At 38.7% G+C, this 17,863-nt stretch overlaps 1 protein-coding gene across 5 annotated transcripts in view; it reads left to right on the top strand.

Moving 5' to 3' along the window:
• Window positions 1-17,863, top strand: part of PLS3 (plastin 3) — an 87,865-nt gene that overhangs the window by 60,848 nt on the left and 9,154 nt on the right. For all 5 annotated transcript variants that reach the window (XM_077987875.1, NM_001266221.1, XM_077987877.1 and 2 more), the window contains 6 exons: window positions 7,034-7,163; window positions 7,671-7,803; window positions 11,494-11,575; window positions 12,374-12,539; window positions 14,229-14,371; window positions 17,219-17,314. In XM_077987875.1, the coding sequence (XP_077844001.1) occupies window positions 7,034-7,163; window positions 7,671-7,803; window positions 11,494-11,575; window positions 12,374-12,539; window positions 14,229-14,371; window positions 17,219-17,314 (750 nt within the window). The remainder of the gene's footprint in view (window positions 1-7,033; window positions 7,164-7,670; window positions 7,804-11,493; window positions 11,576-12,373; window positions 12,540-14,228; window positions 14,372-17,218; window positions 17,315-17,863) is intronic.

The following is a 17,863-nucleotide window of genomic DNA, read 5'->3' on the forward strand; positions in this document are numbered from 1 at the left end:
GAACAGTCTTCTTTCATGGCATCATTAAAGGGCCGTTATCAAGGTGATAAGTGACATCTTTGAAGTATTGTCTCTCCCATGGTGAACAGTGTGCTCCAAAATTTTAATGATACACCCTGACTCACAGTCTCGGAAGCTTCCTGAGCTGAACTTTCTTATTAAAAAGTTGTTTTCCACTCTTGTGGTAGGGGTGTTTAACTGAACCATTTTCTCTAGGATGATAATTTTGATAATTAAAAGTTTGAAGCATATCTTTTTAGTCCATTGGAAGAGGCATTTAAAATTTTTGTTTTCTTCTCTAGTTTCATCAAATATTCTTCAAGGTTAGGGGCTGAGTTTTTAATTCTTTCACCCCCCACTCCACTCCCAGAACTTACTTTGGTGTTCTCTACTCAGTGCCTGGAAAATGTATACTTGGCACATGGTTCTTCAATGCCTACCACTATTGGCTGCTAGCAAGTGAGGACTAGATTTTTTAGACTTATGCCATTTTCAGTCTGTATTTATTGACAATGTATTTGAGATACATGTTAAAAATAGCTGACTGGGTGTGGTGGCTCACACCTGTAACTCCAGCACTTTGGTAGGCTGAGGCAGGAGGGTCTCTTGAGGCCAGGCATTCAAGATCAACTTGGGCAAGTTAGGGAGACTTTGTCAGCTTGGGCAACTTAGGGAGACCCCATCTGTACAAAAACGTTTTTTAAATTAGCCCAGCATGGTAGCTCGAGCCTATAGTCCTAGCTACTCAGGAGGCTGAGGCAGGAGGATTGCTTTAGCCCAGTAGTTTGAGGCTGCAGTGAGCTATGATAGCACCACTGCCCTCCAGTCTGGGTGACAGAGCAAGACCCTGTCTCTAAATTAATTAATTAATTAAAAAAATAAAAGAATAGCTGTTGCTTCTTCCCTCAATTAAGGATACCCTTTATGACTTTACTGGTGTATTTATTATTAATTTAAGGCTGAGTTTGACTAGATCTTACTAGGAATTCCTTTCAGTATATCACAAACTAGTTATCAGTGCCTAATATTTATCACAAATATCCTAGCACTCCTATCCTCCTTTGTCATGGTTTATTTTTCCCCAAGGCAACTGAAACGATAACATACTCCTATCAGTAACTGTGGCTCACCATAGCAAGTGAAATTTTGAAATGTTTTTTCAATTAGAATTAACACCTTTAGGACACCGTAGTAGTTCAAGAAGCAAATTGACCAAGTAATGATGCCTACTCAGCTGACAGCGTTTTGTGATTGTTTTTAAAATGCACACTTGTCGGCCGGGCACGGTGGCTCATGCCTGTAATCCCAGCACTTTGGGAGGCCAAGACGGGCGGCTCACGAGGTCAGAAGATGGAGACCATGCTGGCCAACATGGTGAAACCCGGTCTCTACTAAAAATACAAAAATTAGCTGGGTGTGGTGGTGCGTGCCTGTAATTCCAGCTACTTGGGAGGCTGGGGCAGGAGAATCGCTTGAACCAGGAAGTTGGAGGTTGCAGTGAGCCGAGATCACTGCACTCCAGCCTGGTAACAGAGCGAGACTCCGTCTCAAAAGAAAAAAACAAAAAGAAGCAGACTTGTGTCATAATTATAATGATATAGTTCCTGCCATTTTCTTTTGAAATACTGATTTTCTCCCACCATTTTTTTGTCTCCAGTTATGGCCAAAGCCTTTTGTTTTGAATTCTGTGTTCAATAGTAAGTTGCAGTTTATTTGCAATTTGAGCACTTGCATGTTTTCTGGTGTATCACTTGCTACCCTTTTAACTGCATGGTTAATTGTGAATTTAAAGTAGCTCAGAGCAGCAGTTAACTATGATTGGCTGTTTTTGATAAAATTTATTGCTCAGAATTTTTTAATATATTAGAAAGAACAGATCAAAATCAATAGGATTTGCAGTGTGTCATTATTATTAAGGACAAAATTGTGAAAATGTCTTTGAAAATGATCTTGGGCAAATTGTTAATTTGTAGATTTTGAAATGTAGTTTCTACACAGCTATTTGTGGCTTTTAAGGGAGGAGGTGTGATTGCCTTGGTATATTCTTTGAAAGTAAAGAACATGCACAATAATTTTGGCAACACCAGGGCTTTAAGAAAACAACATTCGTGAGGACATTTTAGGTTAGAATATACATTTTAGAATTGGAAGGAATCATTATATTTACATTCCTACACTTTTCAAATGAAAAGAAACAAGCAAACTTGGATTTCTGAAAAAGGAAGTGATTTTTCCTTTTTGCCCAATATTACACAGAGGACTAGTGGCTTTTTCCACTACCTCCCCGCTATTCAAGAAATTTGAAATATCAAGGACAGTAAAGTAATCTGCCTGAAGTTTCAGATGCTACTACTATGACTGTATTAACCAAATGTCTGTCCACACCCATCTGCTTTGTCATCAGTGAAACATCTTACAAATTGTCAAACAAAATATGGGTAGAGCTTAGTTATCCAAGAAATAGAAATCATGTTATTCCTGTCAGATATTAGCATAAGGAAATAGAAATAAACATGTTCTTGCTTGTTAGGTTTTTGCTTTTTCTTTGAATTGTTGCTTAAGGGATGTTAATTGCAAACCAAACTACAAACAAAAACAGTTTATGTTAATTTCAGAGAAGTGTGTGTGTGTGTGTGTGTGTGTGCGCGCGCGCGCGTGTGTGCGTGTGTATGGCAAAAAACAGTCCCAAAATTATATGTATGTAAACTTTAAAGGTGAAAATTAAATTTAATACCCTGCTTTTTAAAATTCTTAGCACTTCAAAACCAAAAATACTGGATTTTTATGCTTACAAGATAATAGGACTTTTTTCTTTGATTGTTAAACTAGTATGGCACTTTCAGCAGAGAAGTAAGCTGCCCAGAACAGTCTTGGACATATAGTAAATGCTGTATGTGTTAGTTGTTGGGGTAGTTACTCCTTTTTTTTTTTTTTAAAGAAGTTATGTTTTTCAAATATTACTAAGTTTAGGCCCACAAGACATTCCAAAATAATGGAAAAATTCAAACCTGCCTCTTTGGAAACATTTTGGAAATAAGCCCCAAACACTGGAAGCCAGTCAATTTTTTTTTTTTTTTGCAATTCTTTCTGAAATCTTTCTTTCTTCAGTCATATGCCTCTGGATTGTTTTGGTTTGGCCACTTGTCCTGTGTTGAGCTGACTCTGGGGTCAAAAGAAGTTAGCCAGTTGCTGAGCGTCTTTGAGAGAAAGGCGGTGAAACTTAATAAAAGGAATAAAAAACATGTATATTCCATAAAGGACACTGAAAAGGATGTATAGATCAAGAGTGGATATTGCTTCTTGAGAAAAGTACAGCAGGAGTTAGCTCACAGATGATAAAGCAAGTCTTTCCTTGTGGAGAGAAAACAGCACAAAACAGTGAGCTCATTAGTATCACAACGGGCAGCTTTGAAAAGATTCATTGAGAAGACTCCAGCACAGTAGTCAGCCTTGTGCTATCTCTGATTTCAGAGATTTCTTGTTAAGCCAAAGCTTGTACTCAAATAGTTTTATCATCCACTTAAGCGATTTCTTTACGAAAGTAGAAAGTCAAATGCAAATTCTTTTGTAGTGAATCAATGTCACAGACATACAAATCTCAGTTCTTTCTTATCTTTTCTACTTTTTTTTTTTTTTTTTTTTTTTGAGATGGAGTTTCACTCTTGTTGCCCAGGCTAGAGTATAATGACGTGATCTCGGCTCACTGCAACCTCTGCCTCCTGGGTTCAAGGGATTCTTCTGCATCAGCCTCCAGAGTAGCTGGGATTACAGGCATGCGCCACCACGACCAGCTAATTTTGTGTTTTTAGTAGAGACGGGGTTTCTCCATGTTGGTCAGGCTAGTCTCAAACTCCTGACCTCAAGTCATCCGCCCACCTCAGCCTCCCAAAGTGCTGGGATTACAGGCATGAGCCACTGCACCCAGCCCATTTTTACTTCTTTAAAATCCAAGGAATAGAAGAAAATACTATGAAACTAAAAGTTTAAGCTTAGCTGGAATAATTTATTTGAAACAATTTAGAAAATGAAGGTCATGTAACTTTTGCAAGACCTTTGAAAATTAGCAAACTTAATTACAACTTTGCATTTCATTGCCAAGCATAAGGAGTTTTACTAGAGCTACATAAGTAATTGCATTAGGATATATAGCAGAGACATTCTATATATGTATATATTTTTTTAATTTATTTTCCTTTTTTTTTTTCTTTTGAGACAGAGTCTTGCTCTCTTGCCCAGGCTGAAGTACAGTGGCACCATCTTGGCTCACTGCAAACTCTGCCTCTTGGGTTCAAGTGATTCTATGCATCAGCCTCCTGAGTAGCTGGGGTTACAGGCATGCACCACCATGCCCACCTAATTTTTGTATTTTTAGTAGAGATGGGGTTTCATCAAGTTGGCCAGGCTGGTCTTGAACTCCTCCTGGCCTCAAGTGATCCACCCACCTCGGCCTCCCAAAGTGCTGGGATTACAGATGTGAGCCACCGTGCCCAGCCTACTTTGCTAGTTCTAGTTATTAATTCGAATTCCCAGACGTTCTCTTTTTAAAATACGAATTAATCCTTTTTTCTGTGACATAAACAAATTTGGATTTATTTTTTAGCTGAAATCACGATAATTGAAACAACCTAAGTTTTAGAAGTAAAAGATCCTCGAAGCAGAAGCACTTGTAATAGGAAAAATAACTTTACATATCTCATTCTGAAGCTGTAACACTTTTGTCATTGCAGGGACTTTGGTATGTTAGGCATGAAGAAATGCACACCTTTCAGATTTTAACTTATTAGACAATGTTTCACTAAATGAAGTAGAGTACAGAAAGAAGTAGACTAGTGACTATTGTCTTTTCACAGAGCAGGTGCATTGTTATCAAAAGGAGAGCTATGGGATCAAAATGCATCACAGTTAACGTACAGTTGAACCAAAACATCACATTGTAAATAAAAATATTTTAATAATTTGAAAACTGCCTGAAGTGTGTGCATCAGCTCCTCACTGTTGATACTTAGAAGTCAGTATAATGGCCATAGAGCAGGAAGGGTGATTTCATTGGTTGTGTGTAGTATTTAGAGTAGTGCGTATGTGTGTGTCTGCATACATATACAAACATAGACACACACAGACATTTATTCTAAAATTCTACCTCCAAAATTACCGGTATAGCTAGCACAGAATCGCAGCTATGGAAATAGTAAGCTTGATTTTGTAAAATTTAACTGCTTACTAACTATTCTCTCAAACAGAATTGTATTTGTAAGTCCAAAGAAAGTTAGGATTTAAGAAAGGCAACAGGAAAAGATGACTAAGTAATAGGGCTACTGACAACACATACAGCAACTTTTCTACCAGTTACTAAAAGTCACTTTCTCTAGATGGATTAATTACAAAAAGGTGCCTTCCTGGAAAGATGAAATACAACAAAGCACTCCTTTCGGCCTGACACAGTCCTGTGCAAGACACAAGGCTTGGTTAGTATAGCTTGGGCTGGATTTCTGCTTCTGCTCGTGCCTGCTCTGACACATACAACCTGAACTGTTATGTATATTATAACCCTGTTCTGTGAACTGCAGACATAGGCTGCATCCTCCTGAGATGTGTGTGTGAATACATATTTGTCACGAATGTTAAAGGTCTTTGAATTGCATTTGTTCAGCAACTTTTCCATTAAGTCTTAAGTTTTCTTTCAATGAATCCACTTAAATGGGGTTCTAAACACCATTTAAAGAAAGTTGTATACAGCTTCTACATCTTGCTCCTGTTTTACTGGCTTTGACTAATTTAGCCATGCGCATTGGTGGATCAGGAACACATTTGGAATTAGGTAAATTCCAATACCTCAGAAAAATATAGACAGAACTTTAGAATGTCCAATCAGATGGTTACACAGTACTAGGATGTGAAACTTACTTTGTTATAACTTGCTTTTGTATAATTAGAATGTTCCTTACTGTGAAGAGAAGCTGGACTTCTTAAATGCCCCAATAAGACAATCACTGAAAAGCTTCTTTTTGGTATTTATTCTTGATAGTCATCTATTACTACCAGCTTAACACTTTTTTTAACCATATTATTCTGTAACTTTTGATTTAATGAATTCTTAATAAGCTACCCCATTATACTGTAAAATAGTTTTTCGGTTAGATCATAAAATTTTATCTTTCTTTGCATCAACAATTTTTATTGGGTGGGGGGAGGGGGAGGGATAGTGTTAGGAGATATATCTAATGTAAATGACGAGTTAATGGGTGCAGCACACCAATATGGCACATGTATACATATGTAACAAACCTGCACGTTGTGCACATGTACCCTAGAACTTAAAGTATAACAAAAAAATTTTTTAAAAATAATTTTTGTTGTTGTTGTTGTTGAGATGGAGTCTCGCTCTGTCGCCCAGGCTGGAGTGCTGTGGCTGGATCTCAGCTCACTGCAAGCTCCGCCTCCCAGGTTCACGCCATTCTCCTGCCTCAGCCTCCCGAGTAGCTGGGACTACAGGCGCCCACCACCTCGCCCGGCTAGTTTTTTGTATTTTTTTAGTAGAGACGGGGTTTCACTGTGTTCGCCAGGATGGTCTCGATCTCCTGACCTCGTGATCCGCCCGTCTCGGCCTCCCAAAGTGCTGGGATTACAGGCTTGAGCCACCGCGCCCGGCCAGAAAAAAAATAATTTTTATTAAAGAAGGGGGATTCTTCAATGTTTTCTCTCCAGGAAAAGAATAAAGCCTTCCTTGTTTGTGGAAAATTAGCAGATTTACCTGTGCCTTTGAACCACATTAGTTTTTGGTTAAAGTGGATTCAATGCATGTAGCACTTAATGTTTTTGACAAGTGTGTGCAATTGACATTCTGGTGCTTCATTTTCAGCAGCAGTATCGTAGTACTTGTTTAGCATTTCAAAAACTCAAGCCCAATTTTTTATATCTTTTAACATCAGCTATGGGAAAAACGTAAGTGATCAAGATATAAAAGAATATAAATATGCTTATTGTATGTAATTTGAAATTAATTGTGAATCAACAAAATTACTTTAATTAATAGATTTTTCAAGAGGTAAAAAGTAGTGATATTGCCAAGACCTTCCGCAAAGCAATCAACAGGAAAGAAGGTATTTGTGCTCTGGGCGGAACTTCAGAGTTGTCCAGCGAAGGAACACAGCATTCTTACTCAGGTAATCATTTCATATGCAATAGGTTAACACAATGTGCTAAGTGGGATGGTTGCTGTAATGTCAAGAAAGGGCTCTAGGAAAACATTACCTTCTAATTAAGAATAAAGTAGAAGTCCTTTATGACATGTATTTAGGCTTGAGACTAATACTTGTCATAAAGGCATTATAAGTATTTATTGTATGGCTTTGTTAGCTTGCAAGAGACAGGATACAATCCATGTAATGATAGGCTTTATTACAGTGCATTATACAATAATATAAGTGTAATTTTTAAGGAATTTTGTAACTTTTCTGAGTACCGGTTAATGTGTTCTATTTTTTTTCTTAATTTTGTAATACCTAATAACCACTGTGTTGCATCCAAGTGTCTGGGTTTCCACACAGAATTACCACATGTTTCTGACACATTAACTTTCAGCGCTACTGCACAACTATTTTAGGCTTTGGAGTCAAATAGTTAATAACCTAGAGTATGAACTAATGTCTTGTTATTTAACATAATTTTAGAGGAAGAAAAATATGCTTTTGTTAACTGGATAAACAAAGCTTTGGAAAATGATCCTGATTGTAGACATGTTATACCAATGAACCCTAACACCGATGACCTGTTCAAAGCTGTTGGTGATGGAATTGTGCTTTGGTAAGATGTTAGCTTGTTTTATATCCAGATATCCAAAAATAGCCATCCATATAATTGATATATTTGTTTCTGCATGCTTGACAGATTCACCTCAAGAAATAATTAGAATGGAAAATTACCCAGTTTCTGCCTTTTTGATTTAATCTCTAGGTCTGTCCATGAATCTAAAATTCAGCCATAGATCGACAACCTCTTTATAGGGAAGCTACCTATTTTCTTCTCAACACCAAGCCAGCAGAACATTACAACTTTGTTGAACTTAAGTATGTCAGTGTCTGTTTATTCTGAAGTACCACAGCTTCCAAAAGAAAAAAAGAGGCTACTCTTCAGTTCTCACTCTCCAATGACCTATTTCTAAAAAATGCTTTTGCCACTGCTGCTGCCCCACAGCCAACAGCATCTTGGCAGACATAACACAAGATTATCAACACTGTCAGTCGATGTTCCAGTTTATAGAGGCAGTGTCACACAGTAGTTAATAGCATGCTCCATAATCAGTCTGCCTCAGTTCTTTCTATTCAGTCCTGCCACTCTTCAGAGTATGACACTTCAGAGTACGACTGCCACTCATGATACTCAACCCCTTTGCATTTCAGTTTCCGTCTATTATCATCTCCCCATTATTATACTTATCTCACAGGGCTGTTGTGAGCATTAAGTAAATTACTACATACAAAGTGCTTAGGGTAGTACAGTTGACATATTTCAGATGACTATATATATATATATATATATAGTGTGTGTGTGAGAGAGAGACGGAGTTTCGCTCTCGTTGCCTAGGCTGGAGTGCAATGGTGCGATTTCGCCTCACTGCAACCTCCGCCTCCAGGTTCAAGCCATTCTCTTGCCTCATCCTCCTGAGTGGCTGGGACTACAGGCATGCACCACCATGCCCGGCTTTTTTTTTTTTTTTTTTTTTTTAGTAGAAATGGGGTTTCTCCATGTTGGTCAGGCTGGTCTCGAACTCCAGACCTCAGGTGATCTGCCCGCCTCAACCTTCCAAAGTGCTGGGATTACAGACATGAGCCACTGCGCCCGGCTGACAGTATATATTATAGTATATACAATTCTTCTTTTTGCAATAGGGTCATTTTGTTTGTTTGAAAAGCTGATTTTAAAAATGTAAGATAGGTTGGGCATGGTGGCTTATGCCCAGCCCTTTGGGAGGCTGAGGCAGCAAGATTGCTGAAGGCCAGGAGTTAGGTCCAGTCTGGGCAACAAAACAAGACCCCTGTCTCTACAAAAAATTTAAAAATTAACCCAGTATGGGGTTGCATGCCCTTAGTCCCAGCTACTTGAGAGGCTGAGGCAGGAGGATCACTTGAGCCCAGGAGTACAAGGCGGCAGTGAGTCAGGATTTGCACCACTGAACTCCAGCCTGGGTGACCCTGTCTGTCTAAGAAATAAAAATACATATATACATTTCCTTTGTGTTCCATTTATAGGCAGTGAAGACATAATCTCCCATGTGTGTGTTTTGTTTTTGTTTTTGTTTCTGAGATGGAGCCTTGCTCTGTCGCCCAGGCTGGGGTGCAGTGGCGTGACCTCAGCTCACTGCAGCCTCCACCTCCCAGGTTCAAGCGATTCTTGTGCCTCAGCCTCCTGAGTAGATAGGACTACAGGTGCTCACCACCACACCCAGCTAATTTTTGTATTTTTAGTAGAGACAGGGTTTCACCATGTTGGCCAGACTGGTCTCGAACTCCTGACTTCAAGTGATCCTCCCGCCTCAGCCTACCAAAGTGCTGGGATTACAGGCATGAACCACTGTGTCCGGCCTCCCTTGTGTTTTAATACAGAGAGAAGACTGCCAGTTTCTCTCTCTGGGGAACTCACCCTGCAGAACTCAAAAAATAAATAATATAAAAATAATAAGAGATAATCATATTGAACTATTTAAGATTTAAATTTTGCATGGAAAGAAGCATGGCTTTCTTTATGTATATTAGGGCAGTATTATGAACATCTAATATGTTAGAACCAGGCATAGTGGCTCACACTTGTAATCCCAGGTACTTGGAGGCTGAGGTTGGAGGATCCCTTGAGCCCAGGAGTTCGAGGCTGCAGTGATTTGAGCTATGATTTGGGCCTCTGTACTGCAGCCCAGGCGACAGAGTTAGACCCTGTCTCTAAAAAGTAATAAAATAAAAAATAAAATGTTAAAGTCTAAATCTAGATTTTACCAAATGAGTTTTTTCCTAATGAGTCACAGACTATAGCCTACCTAATCTTTCTCTCTCCACTGTACTACCAGCACCAAATATAGTGTCTGGCTTATTGTTGAGGCACTCAGTAAACATTTGGTGAATGAAAGAATCTCATGCTCAACTAATTGTACTGTTTTGTGGAAAGGACTCATTTTCAATGCAGGATTTTATATATTTAAAATATATTCAATAAAGTTCTCCCTCCACTTTTTTTTTTTTTTTTTTTTTTTTGAGACAGGGTCTTGCTCTGTCACCCAGGCTGGAGTGCAGTGATTCAGTCATGGCTCACTGCTGCCGCCATGACCTCTTTGGCTCAATCAGTCCTCCCACTTCAGTCTCCAAAGTAGCTAGGACTACAAGCACACACCACTATGCCTGGCTAATTTTTTTTTTTTTTAAATTTTTTGTAGAGATGGGGTTTCACCATCTTGCTCAGGCTAGACTTGAACTCTTGAGCTCAAGCAATCTGCCCTCCTTGGCCTCCCAAAGTGCTAGGGTTACAGGCGTGAGCCACACTGTACCTGGCCCAAGTTTTGTTTTCAATATCCCAAGTTATTTTCATAAAAGAATGAGAAAAATTTAAAAATAAATAAAAGAGAAAGCATGTTACAATCCTCTGCTCAGAGATACCCATCTGCTATACACATATTTTGGTCTTTTTGGTTTTTTTTTTTTTTTTTAAACAGCATCTTGCTGTATTGCCCAGGGTGAAGTGCAGTGGCATAATCTCTGCTCACTTCAACCTCCACCTCCCAGGTTCAAGTGATTCTTCTGTGTCAGCCTCCCAACTAGCTGGGACTACAGGTGTGTGCCACCACGCTGTGCTAATTTTTGTATTTTTAGTAGAGACAGGGTTTTCCCGTGTTGGCCAGGCTGGTTTCCAACTCCTGACCTCAGGTGATCCACCTGCCTTGGCCTCCCAAAGTGCTGGAATTACAGGCATGAGCCACCATGCCTGGCCAGGGTTTTTTTTTTTTTTTTTTTTTTTTTAAGACAGGGTCTAGCTCTGTTGCCCAGGCTGGAGTGCAATGGTGTGATCGTAGCTCACTGTAACTTTGAACTCCTGGGCTCAAGCTATCCTCTTTCCTCAGCCTCCTGAGTAACTAGTACTACAGGCACATGCCACCATGCCCGGCTAATTTTTTTATCTTTTTTGTAGAGACAGAGTCTCACTATATTGCCCAAGCTGGTCTGGAACTCCTGGCCTCAAGCAGTCCTCCTGCCTCAGCCTCCCAAAGTGCTGGGGCTGGAATTATAGAGATGAGCCACCACATCAGGCCTTGGTCTTTTTTTTTTTTTTAATTTTTATTTTCCATATGTGTAGTTTATTATGATCAACATGATAAAACTCATCTAGTTGCATTTTTTAGAGTACATGAAAGGTTTTATAGTAAGCTTTAACATACTTGTAAATGTTTACAGCCACTTTATAAAAGTAAATCAACTCTTCTTTTTTAAAATCAACTTTTTATTTTTGTTTCAGTAAAATGATTAACCTTTCAGTTCCTGATACCATTGATGAAAGAGCAATCAACAAGAAGAAACTTACACCCTTCATCATTCAGGTATGCATTGTTCTCCCCTCCCTTTAACATGAAATTACTGTTTGAGGACCTGTTCTACAGACTTCAGCTTCCACACTCTGTAGGCTCCCAATAAATCCTTGTAAAAACTGTTGAGTGTGGGATTGTTATCCAAATTATACAGACAGAACTGGGACTCAGAAAGGTTTCTGAGCTTGCCTGAGAGTAATGTTGGAACTGAGGTTCAAATCCCATTCTAATTTCAAAGCCCCATGTTCTTTTCATTTCATAATGTGTTCAAGCACTACAGAGATAAGCAGAAGTATATAAGCTCTTATATACTTGGTGTGATTAAGGAATGGAGCATTTTTTTTCCTATCAAGTGAATATTAGATTATTAGCAAAATTCCCTCAGGGAAGAGCATCTCTTGGGATGTGGACATTGATAACTTCTAAAACTCTTTTGGGCATATGCAGTACTGATTGTCTCTCACCCATTTGGGCATTTTTGGGATGATAACACTTTACTCACATGGATATATTTACTGTGGTACTCAGCCTTTTCCTTTAGTGCCAGCATACTTCAAAAGGTACCAAATAAAAATACAAAGTTAACTTCTCCTGAGGTTCTGCAAAAGGCAATAGCAATAAGGCTGAAATCTGTCTTAGCTAGGCTTTCTAACACAAAAATCTAGAATTTGTTTTTTGTGACACCTATATGGATGAAATTAATACAGGTATTAATTTCCTCATTGAATGTTATTTTCAGTGAAGGGAGAAAGTAGACTGCTAAAAAATGGAAAGGTCAAGAAGCAAGTGTGTAATTTGGCTGTCTTGCAGGAAAACTTGAACTTGGCACTGAACTCTGCTTCTGCCATTGGGTGTCATGTTGTGAACATTGGTGCAGAAGATTTGAGGGCTGGGAAACCTCATCTGGTTTTGGGACTGCTTTGGCAGATCATTAAGATCGGTTTGTTTGCTGACATTGAATTAAGCAGGAATGAAGGTAATGGAACGCAGTCATTCTGGAAGTTGTTTATTGGTTATTTTTTTCTAGTCATGCAGACTTTCATGCTCTCACTTAATGGAGGTGATTAAATGGTGATAACTAGAATGAACATAAGGTAATGCTATAGAGTTATTCAGGAAAATAGTCTAATTACATGACTCTCTTCTTTACTAGTAATTCACATTTGTCTGGCACTTTACAGTTCATTTTGCAATAATGACACAAAAGCACAGAGAGATTAAGGAGCTTTCCTGAAGTCCTCAAACTTGATTATTTTTTTCTGTTCTGCCTACACAACTTCTACCCCATTACCACCCTCAGCCCCACCATTTTGCACCATCTTCTTTTTTGGAGACAGGGTCTCACTCTGTCACCCAGGCTGGAGTGCAGTGGCACAATCACAGCCTGGCTAACATGGTGAAACCCCGTTTCTACTAAAAATACAAAAAATTAGCCAGGTGTGGTGGCACGCACCTGTAGTCCCAGCTACTCGGGAAGCTGAGGCAGGAGAATTGCTTGAACTCGGGAGGCGGAGGTTGCAGTGAGCTGAGATTGTGCCATTGTACTCCAGCCTGGGTGAAAGAGTGAGACTCTTTGTCTAAAAAAGAAAGAAAGAAAGAAAGAAAGAAAGAAAGAAAGAAAGAAAGAAAGAAAGAAAGAAAGAGAGAGAGAGAGAGAGAGAAAGAAAAAGAAAGAAAGAAAGAAAGAAAGAAAGAAAGAAAGAAAGAAAGAAAGAAAGAAAGAAAGAAAGAAAGAAAGAAAAAGAAAGAAAGAAAGAAAGAAAGAAAGAAAGAAAGAGAGAGAGAGAAACGAAAAACAACGACAAAAAAAATGTAAGGTTGCAACCGGGTGTGTTGGACCACGCCTGTAATCCCAGCACCTTGGGAGGCTGAGACGGGTGGATCACTTGAGGCCAGGAGTTGGAGACCACACTGGCCAACATGATGGAATCCCGTCTCTATTTAAAATAGAAAAATTAGCTGGGCATGGTGGCGTGCGCCTGTAGTCCCAGCTAGTCGGGAAGCTGAGGCAGTAGAATCGCTTGAACCCGGGAGGCAGAGGTTGCAGTGAGCCAAAATCATGCCACTGCACTCCAGCCTGGTCAGTAGTCCAAGACTCTTTCAAAAGAAAGGAAAGAAAAAGAAAATATAAGGTTGAATTATATTCCTGTTAAAATAGGCTTGAGCCTTCAAGAATTAATTGATTAATTATACTTAAATACAAATACCACAGTGTTTCTAGACTACTTTAATCAACAGGTTAAGTAAAAGATTCCCAAATGTTAAATATCTTTCTCAGAATCTTTGACTTTAATCACAAGGCTAAGTAAAAGATCCCCAAATTTTAAACATTTTTCCCCAAATCCTTGACTTTAGAAGTGTTAAATAAGAACAATTTATACAAACATATGACATAATGTGAAGCTTCCATTAAGCTTAAAGGCCATAACCTCATTTGGTATTTGGAATGTGAAGAATAACAGAGAAAAGAATAAATTGTAGTATTATGTTATTATATATATTATATATTTATCTTTTTGAGTAGATTTTGAGTATCTTGAAACCAGGAGCTATGTCATAGTAGTTTTTGCACCTCTATTACTTAACAGTGTCAAAAGACTGAATGAACTTGGCATGACCATTATTATGTCATATAATGACTGTGGGATTTTTTTTTTTCTTCTAGCCTTGGCTGCTTTGCTCCGAGATGGTGAGACTTTGGAGGAACTTATGAAATTGTCTCCAGAAGAGCTTCTGCTTAGATGGGCAAACTTTCATTTGGAAAACTCGGGCTGGCAAAAAATTAACAACTTTAGTGCTGACATCAAGGTAACTGTTCAAAGAGCCACAACATTTTGGGGGGATATAATAGCTGGAAGATTTCATCCCAGCTTAACAGAGGGAAAATCCTAACACTGTATCACCAAGCCTTGTTGCCTCTTGGCCCTGAAGGTAGATTTTAGAAGAGAAGTAGAGCCAGATAAGGAGCATTAGCACCTATGTTTTATTTTGTGGAAAAAGGTAAAAATATTATGCTAATTTATCATTATAATGCTAATTTGTTATATTCTGCCGATTGTTAAACATGGAGTATTAAAGAATAGGACATGACTATTCCATTCTTAACTGCCTTTCCCAGGCCTCAGTGTACCTGTTAGTAAACACACCTAGAAGAGAGAGGAAGGGCCTCACGATTTCCTCTTAACCATTTTTATTTGGCTTCTCCTCTCATTTTATCCTACCTTTAGTTGTGAGTTCCTCGAGGATAGTGATGAGCTCTTATTTATGTCTGTGTATCCTACCTCAGCCCCTGCTCCAGGGCCCTCCTACTAAAGCCAACCTATAACATAGTATGTGGCACATACAAGACCCTCATATTTCTTGCATTGAATTGAATTTTTTTTTTACTCACTGTTTATCATGAGCAGTGGGGGAAAACTAACAATGGAGGAAGACATTTATTACATGTTGCCTTTGGCTTCTCATGCAGAGAGGGCCAATATTACCATAGCAAACATTGTGTGGAGTTCTCCTTAACTGCCTTAATTCTGTCTGACATCCAGATGTTGGTACACAGGGAAAAAACTTAAGGATCTTCATCAGACGTTACTGACCAGCAAGGCTGTGAAAACAGTACTATGCATAGGCGATCATATGATTTTGTTCAGTGATGAGAGGAAGCAGTGAGTTGCCTGTACTACTGATTTCATCCATGAAAATTAAGAATAGCCCCAAAATTATAAGACCAACTGACCCTGCCCTCTCTTTTAATTATACAATATGTTTGGCCAGGTTTTTTGTTGTTGTTGTTGTTACAGGGTCTCACTTCGTCACCCAGGCTGTAGTGCAGTGGTGCTAACATGGCTCACTGAAGCCTTGACCTCCCACGCTCAAGCGATCTTCCTACCTCAGCCTCCCAAGTAGCTGGGACTACAGGTCCACACCACCAAGTCTGATTGATTTTTTTTTTGTTTTTTTGTTTTTTTGTTTTTGAGACGGAGTCTCGCTCTATCGCCGAAGCTGGAGTGCAGTGGCGCCATCTTGGCTCACTGCAAGCTCCGCCTCCCAGGTTCACGCCATTCTCCTGCCTCAGCCTCCTGAGTAGCTGGCACTACAGGCACCCACGACCACGACTGGCTAATTTTTTTTGTATTTTTAGTAGAGACGGGGATTCACCATGTTAGCCAGGATGGTCTGGATCTCCTGACATCGTGATCCGCTCGCCTCGACCTCCCAAAGTGCTGGGATTACAGGCGTGAGCCACCGCGCCCGGCCGTGAATATTTTTAAAAAGGAAATAATTGTTTGGTAATGCGGAAACCAACTTCCAGTTTATCTGTATTCAAGTTCAAATTTTCACCTGTAAAGCCGTTTTCAGGGTACTAAATACAGATTTTGCTGGGTCTGCTCTTTACTTGTTCTTCTCAAGACCATAGGTTTAGATTATAAATTGTTTATGTAGCTTTAGCAAGTAATTGGAAGCGAAAGCACTTTCACAGCTGTAGTACACTATTCCTTAAGAGGTAAATGCTATGCCCCCCCGAATGATAGGATCAGAGTTGGCTATTTAAGAATTGCTCTGAAATAGCTTTCAATCACCTGATTTTCCCCCATTCTTAGAATCATTTATGGCACCAAGTTTCAAACTCACTTGGGTAGCTGATTTAAAAGGCACCTTTCTGGGCAGCTCCCAGACATTTATATTTGGTAGCTCAGGAATTGGATTCAGTAATTCACATATTAAGCAACTTCCTCAGGTGTTAGTATGCACACAGACTATGAGAAACACTTCTTCATAGCCTGTCTGGACCTTCAAAGCCCAGTAACAGGAAACTATTAATATCATACCTGGAAGGTGGTCTTCACATATGGCAGGATTAAGGAACCTTCACTTAAATTCCTGTCCTCTAGCATTCCAAAGATGCAGGAATTTACTTGGCACGTGTGTGAAGGCTCTTAATAAGCGTTTGTGCGAGTACAATGGTTTTCAAGCTGTGTTTTGTGGAGTTGTCCACACAACCTGAATTCATGTTGACTGTGAGCAAACCCCATTGTTTTCAGTGTTGGGATTCTAAGAAAACAACATTCAAGTGATTTAGTCCAGGGGTTTAAAACGAAAAGAGACGTTTGTTTTTTTAAGTACATTCAGATCATAGAGGGTTCAGTGTTATTTTAGCAACTAAAATGTTTATCATTTAATGCTTTTGTCATTTAAATTTACAATTTAATACATCTATAACATAGCTAATCACTTCTTCATAGGTGTGGTATATTCATTATGCTTTGTAATGGTATAACCTGTTTATTTTCTCTTTCTTCTATGCTTCCTGGATTTCTGCTCTTCTACTTTTTTAAATGCTTGTTTTGTCTATCAAGCTTATTGACTTCAGTAATTCAGTGAAGGTACAGAACTGGTTATATGTTTATTAGCATTATTGTATCGATGACTTTAATAATTGTGAAGTCATGTCAAAATCCAGTTCATCCAAATGCAAGACAGATATAAGGCCAGATAGATGGACTTTTCTGGGGAAGACACCTGTTAAATTAGAAGGCAGAGAGATTTGTGCCATATATTCTCAAAAAGTCCAATGCAAATAGGCTTCCAAACATGGGACAATAGGATACATTCATTCCTTGTCACTGTGATCTCACTGACATTTTCAATTCTTTGTAGGATTCCAAAGCCTATTTCCATCTTCTCAATCAAATCGCACCAAAAGGACAAAAGGAAGGTGAACCACGGATAGATATTAACATGTCAGGTTTCAATGTAAGTATAAGTGCTCTTTTGAATTCTACAATCTTCCAAAATTATTGTCAATTTCTTATAAATACAATAATTTTTATAATTGTATGAAGTGTAGTTGGCAATTTTAAGCATTATTTTAAAATGTATTACTGTACATGTAATTCAGAGGCCAGAAAACTAGCTTTTATTTATTTTGATTGTTAGTGAATTCCATCGTTGTTGTGGTATTGATTTATGTGAATGGCATAAAATATTCAAAACAAGTATGGGGAAATAAGCAACTAGAAGCTAACCTTTTCCAAGTATTTGGATTACAACCACAGTAATAGATTTAGTGACTGTATATTCATATATACATATATTCATATTCCTGTGTTGAGAGTAATGTGATTATGTTTTACAAACTCCCAATCTATGAAATCTAATTTAAGGAATCACTCTCAGAGACCATGTTCCCTGGTTATGTCACTAATTTGTTTAGTGACCTTGGGCAAGTTCCTTCTCAAAATTGGATTTCACTTTGTTCATCCATAAAGTAAGGAGTTAGACTGGACTATTTAGTCCCAAGTT

This window comes from Macaca mulatta, chromosome X, assembly GCF_049350105.2.
Source record: "Macaca mulatta isolate MMU2019108-1 chromosome X, T2T-MMU8v2.0, whole genome shotgun sequence".
NCBI classification, from domain to species: Eukaryota; Metazoa; Chordata; class Mammalia; order Primates; family Cercopithecidae; genus Macaca; species Macaca mulatta.